The 11560-nt window shown below is 50.7% G+C and overlaps 1 protein-coding gene across 2 annotated transcripts in view; it reads right to left on the bottom strand.

The window, feature by feature from the left end:
* Scn8a (sodium voltage-gated channel alpha subunit 8) overlaps positions 1–11560 on the bottom strand; it is a 170548-nt gene that overhangs the window by 3980 nt on the left and 155008 nt on the right. For both annotated transcript variants that reach the window (XM_029469723.1, XM_029469724.1), the window contains exons 22-26: positions 7993–8277; positions 6100–6153; positions 5541–5678; positions 4504–4608; positions 2376–2646 (exon numbers count right to left, since the gene is read on the bottom strand). In XM_029469723.1, the coding sequence (XP_029325583.1) occupies positions 2376–2646; positions 4504–4608; positions 5541–5678; positions 6100–6153; positions 7993–8277 (853 nt within the window). The remainder of the gene's footprint in view (positions 1–2375; positions 2647–4503; positions 4609–5540; positions 5679–6099; positions 6154–7992; positions 8278–11560) is intronic.

The following is an 11560-nucleotide window of genomic DNA, read 5'->3' as shown; positions in this document are numbered from 1 at the left end:
CCAGGAAAGGCCCTCTCCTTGAATATACATATACAGGCAAAACATGCACACAGAAATAAGTCTTTTTTGTTTGTTTGAGACAGGGCCTTATTATGTAGCCCTGGCTGTCCTGGAACTTGCTATGTAGACCAGGCTGGCCTTGAATTTACAGAGATCTGCCTGCTTCTGTCTCCAGAGTACTGGGAGCAGCATTGTGCTCTGACATTAAGTCTTAAAAAAAAAAAAAAAAGCAAGAAAAGAAAGGAAGGAAGGAAGGAAGGAAGGAAGGAAGGAAGGCAGGCAGGCAGGCAGGCAGAAGTGGGAAGCATGGAAACCAGTGTCACACGAGGTATACTTCAGAAGGTGAGTATAGGCAGTGACTCTCAAAAGCCAAGTCCTTGTGCAGACTCACCTCAGACACTCTAGCTTAGGGACTCTTGGGAAAATTCCCCATGACTCAGTGTCCCATGTACCAACATACTTTGTCCTTACAGGGTGATATAGGCAAAGTGGGGTCGTCTGCCTTGTGTTCGTAATCATCAACCTCAGAAACCAGGGTGTGGCCAGCTGTGCTCTGGACTAGCTTCCTGGGTGGTGGTGGTGGTGGTTGTTGCTGTTGTTTAACCTCTTTTGTGGTATCAGAAGCTAGTCACACCTACCTGGAACCAAGGCACGTACACAGTGCTTGGGACACCATTCTAGGAGGCAATGGCATGCCCTGAGGACAGCCAATAGGCTCACACTTCTCTCCTGACCGGCCAGAACCCCAACCTGCTGGGTTTTTAGGTTGAAGAAAATAGGAACTTTGGGGCTAGCCTGAGCTCTATTGGGGGCTAGCCTGAGCTCGGCTTCTTTTACTTCCCACATAAACAACCCATGCAGTGAAGACAATAAGACAACTCCATTCTGGTGCCACTGTAAGGACCCAGTGAGACACTTTCCCACAGTGCCTTCTCAGTAGCCAGCACCTGTGACCACTGCCTCAGTTACTGTCCACCTCAACAATCTCCACCCACTCTCTTCTCATCACACGTGTGTGTACATGTGCATGTGCACATGTGTATGTACTTACATGTCAAGGTCAGAGGTCAACCTTGGGTGTCATTTCTTAGGTATTATCCATCTTGGGTTGGGTTTTTTTTTGTTTTTTTTTTTTTTTTTGCTTTTCAAGACAGGGTTTCTCTGTGTAGCCCTGGCTGTCCTGGAACTCACTCTGTAGACCACACTGGCCTTGAACTCAGAAATTCGCCTGCCTCTGCCTCCCAAGTGCTGGGATTAAAGGCGTGTGCCACCACTGCCTGGCTCCATCTTGTTTTTTGAGATAGGTTCTCTCATTGGCTTGGAACCCATCAATTAGGCTACATTGGTTATCCGGTGAGCCCAAGAGCTCATCACTGTCTCTGCCTCCCTAGTGAGGGATTGTAAGTGTGTGCACCATGCCCAGAATGTGGGTTCTGGGGTTCACACTCAGGTCCTCAGCTTGTACAGTGTTCTGGCCAGCTTATGTCAACTTGACCCAAGCTGGAAAAGAGGGAGCCTCAACTGAAGGTATGTCTCCATAGGAACGGGCTGTAGACAAGCCTGCAGGGTATTTTCTTAATTGGTGAATGGAGGTGGACCTGACCCTTTGTGAGAGGGGCCATCCCTGGGCTGGTGGTCCTGGGTTCTGTAAGAAAGCAGGCTGAGCCAACCATGATGAGCAAGCCAGTGAGCAGCATCCCTCCACGGCCTCTGCATCAGCTCCTGCCTCCAGGTCTCTGCCCTGCTTGAGTTCCTGTCCTCACTGCCTTTGATGAACCATGAATGAAAAAACCCTCTCCTCCCCAAGTTGCCTCTGGCCATGGGATTTCGTCACAGCAGTAGTAACCCTGACTAAGACCCACAGCAAAGCGTTTTACCATCTGAGCCATCTCTCAGGCTATTGCCATACTGGAAAAACAAGTTTCTCCTACTTTTCCTGGTATACTTTAAACCCCTTGAAAGCACAGCAGATTTTACCTCTTGCCTCTGAGCTGCAGCATTTGCACCAAGAGTGCGGGGAGCACTCGGTAGGAACAGGCAAGCCGTGCGACCTGCCTGGGAGGCTGAGGTGCACACAGAGGAGGGACAAGAGAGGCACCAGCCCACCCTGAGAGCTAGACATTGCTCTCAGAAATCTGGTCCTGGTCCTTCCTGTGGCCCCGCCCACCCCCACCCCCTTCCTGTGGCCCCGCCCACCCCTTCCTGTGGCCCCGCCCACCCCTTCCTGTGGCCCCACCCACTCACCCCCCTTCCCGTGGCCCCGCCCACTCCCCTTCTATGGCGCCGCCCACTCACCCCCCCTTCCTGTGGCCCCGCCCTCTCCCCTTCTGTGGCCCCACCCACTCACCCCCCTTCCTGTGGCCCTGCCCACTCACCCACAATGGAGAGAATGACCACCACAAAGTCAAAGATGTTCCAGCCAATGGTGAAATAGTAGTGTCTCAAGGCAAACATTTTGAGCACACACTCGCAGGTGAAGAAGATGACGAAGACCAGATTAATCCAGTAGAGAATGTTCTCCATCTGCTTGCTCTGCGTGTCCGTCTCCACCATCATGGTCACCATGTTAAGGCAGATGAGCATCATGATCACGATGTCGAAGGCTTGTTGCGTGACGAAATCAAAGACAATCCCTTGGATTTTGTTCTGCAGAGGAAAGACAGAAGCCCGTTCGCGGAAGCCTGTAGACCCGCGGGCCGCTCTGCCCTGTTCCGGGTGCTCTCCTTGTCGCCTTCTCGGCTACGGTATCTGCTGGCATCTGTCTGGAGCACCCACAGAGCCCACTTCGGGATAGCTGGCCCAGTGTCCTCAAGTACTGTTCTGCTGACCTGAGCTGACATCACCACGCCTGGGGACTTTCTCCCCGTCCCGATGCTGCCCCGACCCCAGTGGCTACTTTACTCCAGAGACTAGGGGAACTGGTCTGTGGCTCTGCACTCACGCTGGATTCACTGTGCACCTCCTGACAAGCTCACCCAGCCTCCTTCCTTCTCACTGGTCTCTAGTCAGAAGAGGGATGGCCATCCTTGCCTCTCTCCCAGCCTCCAAATAGTTTGAGGCAGGGTCTCCCTCTGTAGTCAGGGTGGCCTGTCACTCAACTGTGTGGCCCACACTAGCCTGGAACTCACAGCCATCCTTCTCCCTCAGCCTCCTGTGTGCTGGGATTACTGGCCTATATGTGTGTGTATGTATGCAAGCACTTGTAGTATTTATATATAACATGTTTTAAAGATTTATGGCTGGGCAGGGGTGGCGCATGTATTTAATCCCACCACTTGGGAGGCGGAGGCAGGTGGATCTCTAAGTTCAGGGCCAGCCTTTGTCTACAGAGTGAGTCCCATGACAGCCAGGACTACATAGAGAAACCCTGTCTTGAACCTTCCCCATCCCCAAAGATTTATTTACATTTAGTATATGTGTAAGGTATGTGCACATGAGGTGCCCGGAGGGGACAGTGTGACACTGGATCCCTTGCAGCTGGAGCTACAGGCGCTTGTGAGCTGGTGACCCACCCGGATGCTGGCAACCACACCTGGATCCTCTGCGGGGGCAGTGCTTGTTCTTAGCTCAGCGGGCTCCATGGTGGTTTTGTTGTGGTTTTTCGAGACGGGGTTTCTCTGTGTAGCCCTGGCTGTCCTGGAACTCCCTCGGTAGACCAGGCTGGTCTTGAACTTCAAAGATCTACCTGTCTATGCCTCCCGAATGCTGGGATTAAAGATGTGTGTCACCACCGACTGGCAGTCCATGACTTTACAGTTTAGGGTGGCTTCCAAACGCAGGTGTGCATGGAGCTTGGGAGACAGGCTTTCTGCTTGCTTTTCATTTCTAGCTCAAGGTGAAAGCCTGGACAGGAAGGGGACAGCGTGCTCTCTCTGAAAGTTCCAGTGTAGTGGTTGACTGGAGTGAAGAACACCAGAAAATTACTAAGCACTGTCCCACTGGTAGGGGTAGGGGTAGGGGTAAGGGGGTGAGCATCCAGAGGGAATAAGGAGGAGGAGCCAGCTCTCAGTACCTCCCCTCTGCTTCCTGATTATGGGATGTAAGCACCCTGCTGCCACACCCTTACTGCTACCATGTTTTAGGGCCCAACAGCTGTGAAAATATTGACCAAACCTTAGTGCTCTTGTTATTTAAAGGGTGATGTCACTATCTAGCTCAGGCTGGCCTCTAACCTTATGACAGTCCTGCCTTGGTACCACCATGCCTGGCTCCTGAGTCCTGCCTTGAACAGGCAGAGGAGGGATCACTTTCCTTCCTTCCCCTCTGGCAGTGTGCTGTCTTGCAGGAGGGCTCCCGTCACAGGCCAGGCACTGATGCAAACCCACCTGATTCCTAATACTGGCTGCAGAGCTCTTTCTGAGCTTTGGGACTGGGCATCTAGGAGAGGACCAGCGGGCAGCACTAGGCAGCCAGTCACCTCTTCCTTTGTAGCAGCCCTCCCTCATGTGTTCTTTCCAAACAGATGTACAGTGTGCCATCCATTAGCTTGCCCAGTGTACCTACCAAAGGTCGGGGGATGGGCTTCTGTGGCTTCTTGGAGCCCAGCTTCTTCATGGCATTGTAGTACTTCTTCTGTTCCTCTGTCATGAAGATGTCCTGACCTCCAAAGTAGAGAGAGAATGCAGAGAGGGGACAATTACAACCAGCTCTGGAGGTGCGACCGAGCACCACTGAGGCTAGGAAGGACTCTACTTTCCCTCCAGAGGTCACCGGTGGTGAGGACTCCCATGGGGGCAGTCATTCCAGTCAGAGACAGCTGCCAGTTTCAGTGGGGGTGTCTGGAATCTCCCAGGCCAAGTCTTGAGACAGGGCCATCTGACTACAGGCTTTCAGGGCAGGACATGGAGCGAGAGCAAGGGATGAGAGGGCAGTCACACCAGACAGGGTCTCACTGTGTAACCCGGGTGGCCTGGAACTATGGAGTGAGAATTGTCTGCCTCTGCCTCCTGAGTGCTCGTGTCAAAGGTGTGCCCTGTGTGCACTGTGCCCTGTGGCCCTCCCAAACATTACAAAAAAAAAAAGGTCTTTCGGAGCAGCCAACAGCAAATTCACTTTTAATGAAATTCAGAATTTGGAACTTGTGGTATAAAAAGGCAGCTTAGAATTAAGTCTAAGTCTTCCAGGGTACTTTAGGAGAACCATTGCCCACAAGGAAGGGAGTCCTATGAGGGTGACCTCTCCACTCCCACCATGCTACAGGTGCCACGTCTGCGTCTCCCTGTGGTACTATCTGCCTCTTTTCTCTGTCCCTCCTTCTGGCAGAGAGTTCCATCAGGAGCGGCCTCGAGAAAGCGAAACTTCAGGGAAATGTTGTAAACCACACACTGCAAAGTTCAGCCTCAAACAAAATGGGGTTGTCTGGGGCTGGTGTCTGGACAGTGGGCCGGTGCTACCATAGGGTGGCAACGAGAGAGAGAGAGAGAGAGAGAGAGAGAGAGAGAGAGAGAGAGAGAGAGAGAGATTCTTTCTCTAGAAACAAGGCCGAGTGCCTCTCATCTGGGCCGGCCTCTGCAGCTGGCGGCGTGGGGAGGAGGACCTATCTTTTTCTTCTGTTGATTGAAGTTGTCGATGATGACACCGATGAACAGGTTGAGGGTGAAGAAGGAGCCGAAGATGATGAAGATGACAAAGTAGATGTACATGTAGATGTTGCCCTCATAATCAGGCTGCTCGTCCGGCTGTCGAAGGACAGGAAAGAGGGACTCGAGTCAGTTCCCGGGTCGTCCGTCAGGTAGCTGACTCCAGCATGCCGAAGCCGCCAGCCCTACTCTCCCTTTGGGCGGCTGACAGGCTTGGGGTTCTCTTTTCCCTCCCATGGTCTACCTGTCCTTCCAAGGCACTGTCACCTATGGGAGCAGTGACCTGAGGGCAGTCAGTGCCACTGGGGTCAAGTAGCCAGCTGGGTCTGACCAAGCAGTGACAGAGGGAGGATTTACTGAGAGGAGGAAAAGTTTCTATAATTAACAGGACGAGCAGTTAGTGTCCCAGGAGACACTTGCGGTCCTCCGTTCTTCTGCCCTGTGTGGTTCCTGATGGATCTAGCACGTAGCTTGCTTTCTATCATTTAAGCTGGCCACATTTCACTATGCACATCCTTACCTTTCGGGAATCTACAGCTGCATACATGATGTCCATCCAGCCTTTGAAGGTTGCCTGGGAAACAGAGTCAGTCATTAGACTGTGCCTGTTAGGGAGTGGTAGGGAGTCAAGGCAGGGTCCTAAAGGCCGGGCTTAGGTTCAATGAGAATACCAAATGGGGATGGAGGGGGTTTAGATAGGTACAGCCTACATAGACATACGTTACTTTTATCAAGAAAGATTCCAAAGAGGCTTTGAGTGAAGTCCCTGAAAAAAATCACTGAAGTCTGGCAAAGAAACAGACTGACGCTTGACAAGGTTTGAGAGCAGAGCCCACAGCGAGGGCAGGTGGGTCTTGTGTGTGAATGCTTGGACCCCCACCAAGGAGCTGCTCTATGCAAAGGAGTTACATAAGCACCAAGTGCCCGGGATACTCATGGCTGCATTAAACAGACAAACCCACAGGCTTGGAATTCATCCCTGACTGACACAGCCATGTGGCCCTGGGACTAGCTTACTGACTTCTTCTTCAGCAGCCTCCTCTCAGCCCTCCTTCAGCCTGCTAGAGCTGGCATGGCAGAGCCAACATAAAGAGTCAGCTTAGCACTCCCAGCTTCGCTGAGCTCAATCAGATTCTAGACTTCAGGGGGTCTGCTTTACTTATCGATTGGATGGCCTGCTGCCAAACAGTCCTGTGCACACATGGACAGTGGACGCTCGTGGGGCTGTCCCGTGCATGCTTGGAGAGTGGACATTTGTTGAGCTGATTGGCAGATGCACCCTTGTTCTCATGAGCTGCTCAGGTTTAAGTCATGAGCCCAACCTTTTTTTTTTTTTTTTTTTTTTTTTTTTTAACAAGCTATCTTTTTTGTGGTGCTGGGAAGTGAACCCAGGGCCTCGTCCATATTAGGTAAGAGCCTAGGCCCAAGGAGCCCCAACTTCTTAAACTGACAGAAAGCAAAGGGACTGTTATGGGATGGATCACAGCCATCCCATTAGCTTTCCTCCTGCTGCAGCCAGCAGTGAGAGCTTACCAAGGTTGGCTTAGGCTGGGAGCTTTCCCTGTGCCATTATGTTTAGTCCTTATAAAGACTGAATAATGTAGGCATAGTAATAACAGGAGTGAAAACACAGAATAACAATTATCTTAATTAACTTCGTGCTAGGCATTGTGCTGAGTGTTTTAAAAAAAATCACAAATTCTCTTAACAACTAGGCAAGGTATTATTATCTGCATTCAACAACAGAATCAAAGGGTCATCGGAGAAGCAGAATGATTTGTCCCAGGTTATGGGCAGCACTCGGGTGTGCCTCAGCTCCGTGACGGCCCGAGGCAAGGCCCTACCAGCCCCCATGCAGCACACTGTGTCACCCGGCAAATGCTCCCAACACTGGGAACGCTGAGGACACTGGGAAGCTAGGGACGGTGGCACAAGCTTTGGCAGAAGTAGCTTAGTAACTGACACACTGGGACCTATGCCCGGGGCTGGGCTCCCTGCAGGGGCAGCAGCACTCTAGCCCAGGGGTTCGCAACCTTCCTACGGCTGAGACATTTTACTTCATTTCCTCATGTTGTGGTGACCCCCTAACCACCAGATGATTTCATTGCTACTTCATAACTATAACCTTGCCACTGTTTAGGAAATCATGATGCAGACATCTGCTCTGTGACTCCAGATGGAGACCCACAGGTTAAGAACCACCGCTCTTGTACCCTTCGGTCTGCTGCAGTGCTTCTGTCTGCTGCTCGACAGAACTGGGCCTCTCACCAAGATGCTTCCGAGAGGCATCAGGAAAGCCAGAGGAAAGGCATGGCCCCGAGGCTGATCTGGGGAGCATACCTGATCTGGGAGGAGGAGGGTGGGGCCTGTGCTGGCAGCCTGCCTGCTCCAGGCCTGAGGTGGAAACACTCACCACTTGAAGAAGGGCCAGGTAGCCTGCCCCGACGTTGTCGAAGTTGATCTTGACGTTCTTCCATCGGATCTCTGTGTTGTTGCCCTCCATGAGCTTCTCACAGTCGGTTTTATTGTTCACCTCTTCGATTTCGAACCGGATTTCTGAAGTCTCGTTGAAACAGTAGTGGTATTTCCCAGCAAACAGGTTAACGCCCATGATGCTGAAAATCAGCCAGAAGATGAGACACACCAGCAGCACGTTCATGATGGAGGGGATGGCGCCCACCAAGGCGTTCACCACCACCTGCATTGGAAGGGAGGTGGCTGAGTGCTCGCGCAGGAACCCGCCACAGGCACATTCTGTTTGCTTCCAGGAGGGGAACGACACTCCTGTGGCATGTTCTGCCACAGACGCACCGTATTCTTTACAACTAGAGAAACTGGAAAGGTCCACAAGCAGGACCCCAAGTGCCCATGTCTCTACACTGTATTTGGGTGAGTTTTAGTAAGTTGTGGCTTATTTTGGTTAATACAAACTTCTCTGCCCAAGTTGACTTTTTTTTTCTAGGCACCAACCTGGGACCAGAAGAACGATTTCTTAGTCCAGATTTCTTTTTTTTTTTCCAACTCACAAAATATGCTCCATTCAGAGAGCAATCACAAGCTCACTAGCGGCTTTTCAACAGACATTCCCCTTCTGGAAAACAAGGCACAATTGTTCAAAATCAGAGCGCTGCCCTTTGGGTTAGCACACTACAGAACGTCTTACAATTATGCAAGGCAGTTATCTCTTCTCAGGCAATAGCTGAGCATGCAGAGTTTTGCAGGCTCAAGGAAGAAAGAAAAAAGCTCTATTCCCTCTACCAAACAGTTTAAGATTAAAATGGGGGCAGACGTGAGTCTCCCTCAAGGCTCGTTGCTGTTCTGCCTTCGACACACTGACAGCTCATGCTCTGCTCGGTCAGGGCCTCAACGCCACGCTTCACAAAGTTAAAACCGAGCAGCCTACAGGAACTGATGGTTCTTGGTTTCTGCTCTATGCTAGAGGCAGCCAGACAGCACCTCCCACCTCAGCGGTGTCCACTAGAGCCCAGTGCTTAGAAAGCAACGCTGGAGGTCACTGGGTCAAACAATGTCTTGAGTGGAGTGGCCAAGGCCCAGAAAGGCTGGCCTGATAGCATTGTTTTTACTTCAGACTGTCCTCACTGGACAACATGGCTGAGAAGACGCTTTGCTGTCCTGTACTGGAAACAATAGTCAGACTTCCTTTAGACTGTTCATTTTCTGATCATGCAACCCATAATCAGAAAATCTCTGCCTTTAGACCCAGAGGCAGTTCTTTTTTAACTCTTAGACCAAGACATAGTCACTACTGTAAATGTCTATTCCTTCAAGCAAGGGCACCCAGAATCTCTGCAGCCTGGAGATTATCCATGTTATTTTGTACATTTATCAAGGGTGCTAAATAATCAGTCTCAATCTTTACCTCATTCTACAGTTGTTCGTCTTTAGTGACAGCATCAAAAACAGGCCAAAGAGGGCAGTCCACAGTGGAACAGTCACCTCTCAAACAGGGAGAGCAGGTTACAGATTCACAAGCTCGAGCCTGTGTGTGTGTGTGCCCTCGCACCCATGCACATGCAGGTGCATGTATGCATGTGGCGTGTGAGTGCATGTGTGTGGTGAGTGCATATGTGGTGTGTGCATGCATGTGTCTGGTGCGTTTGCATGCACATGTGTGGTGCATTTGCCTGCATGGGATTGGGTGCATGGGTGTGGCACATGTCACAGCAGAGCTCAAGTGTGTGGCTGAGAGCAGAGCCTGGTGTGGAAGCCTGGATCTGTGGATTTTCCTGGCAAGTCAGCCTATCACCTGCTCTGCACACTCCTCTCACTTCCAAGATGCTGATGAACTCATGTAAGGTTCCGTCCAACGCACCCTATGAGGTGTCCACACGCTAAAGTCACATACGGATGCAAAATGCTTACTGCGAGGGAGAGGTAGATAATCCTAGGTAATCTCTTTGAACCTTTATAAGTCTGATGCTAAAGTGAGCCTCACCACTCACAGAATATTAAAAAAAAATCCTATAAAATAAAATGTATCTGTAAAATATACTTCTTCCCTCTCTGTGCAGGGGATGAAAAGGGCTTTTCCTTCAAGCTATATTCTCGGCCTCTGCAGTCTTTTTATTTATTAATCACAGCTACTGGAGAGCTCCTTACCTTAGCTTTACAAACCAAATAGCGGACAGAGTTGGTGGAATTTGCCCCTCACTTCTCTGCTGTGGATGCTGGCCGTCAAGCCACAAGCACTTAAGTAGAGTTAAGTGCCCCCCAGAGTGACTGTCACTGCGTTCCTCTCGGCAGCCCAGGGGCAAGACAAGCCTAATGAGTTCTCACCAGTGCTCACTCAGTACCCTAGCTCTCTTCCTGTGCTCTCTGGGTATTTTATGTTGCCCTAATTATGATGGAATCTGTTATTGGTAAAAAGCTAGATTTCTACAGCGTAAGGCACAGAACTCAAGGGTGGGTTCCAGAAACCTGTGAGGGGTTTGCATTTTTCAAAGGCAGTTTATACTCGGTGAATGATCTGACGGTCAGTTGGTCAGAAACGTACTGGATGCCGATTCTCACATTTACCATCCCACCGGTCACTGACCACTCCTGCTCAGCACACTCTATAGTCTGTGAGATGGCTTTTAGCGTCTGGCAGAGGGAACATGGCTTTAGTGACAACCGTGTACTGACAACAGAAATGCATGCATGTTTCATAGCAGTAAATACCCTCAAGAGTTAACAGCACAGCAAGGTCTTAAGGGTTACTATGGAGGAGAGAAAAGCAAAGAGCGAGATAGTGCTCCTTTGCCAATAGCAGGCAGGACTGTTGCAATTTCTGGTCTTTGGTTTGAGGAAGGAGAGAAGACTGAAGTGAGTACCCAGGACAGGCTAGGGTGACGCCCCCTTTAGGGTCACCTTTCACCTGAAGGGCTGAGCCTCGAACCAGAGCAGCACAATGACAGCTGAGCCCATCTTCGTGGAGGCTATTCAGCTTACCAAGGTCTCCTATCTGAGAGGTTTAGGTGGCATCTTGCAAATGCTGGCATGTAGAAGCCAGGCTACTGAATGACAACACGCACCCCGTGGAAAATCACGCTTGAATAAACATAGGCACTGCTGGGTAACTGGCCCTAAACTTTGCCCAGGTTAGTGGTTTCTCTCCCACAGAAGGGTTGGAGAGCTTCGGGGCAGGAGTGGATCTCTAAGCCCTCTCCACTTGCCCAAGCAGCTGGTTAGCTCTGCTGGTTGACTGGCACCGACCAGAAGTGGTATTTCTACCCCGCTGACCCCACTGAGCGCTACTAATTTAACTTGCCACTGTGGGCTCGCACTTGTTCTTGCCAATATTACCTTGAGCAAAAACAGGTAGGTACTTTAAAAATGAAACTTCCTTTTTATCTATTTTAGACTTTGGGTTTCTAATCTTCTTGAGAGTTGGCAAGTCCAAGTTTTGGGGGACATGACAAATGAGAGGTGAGGGAAGGTGAGGAAAGGGGTTAAGTGGAAAAGGGGGAGGGGTTACCAAA

Source organism: Mus caroli, chromosome 15, assembly GCF_900094665.2.
Source record: "Mus caroli chromosome 15, CAROLI_EIJ_v1.1, whole genome shotgun sequence".
Classification (NCBI taxonomy): domain Eukaryota; kingdom Metazoa; phylum Chordata; class Mammalia; order Rodentia; family Muridae; genus Mus; species Mus caroli.
The sequence above is the reverse complement of the archived record's forward strand: the minus strand, read 5'-3'. Positions and strand labels throughout refer to the sequence as shown.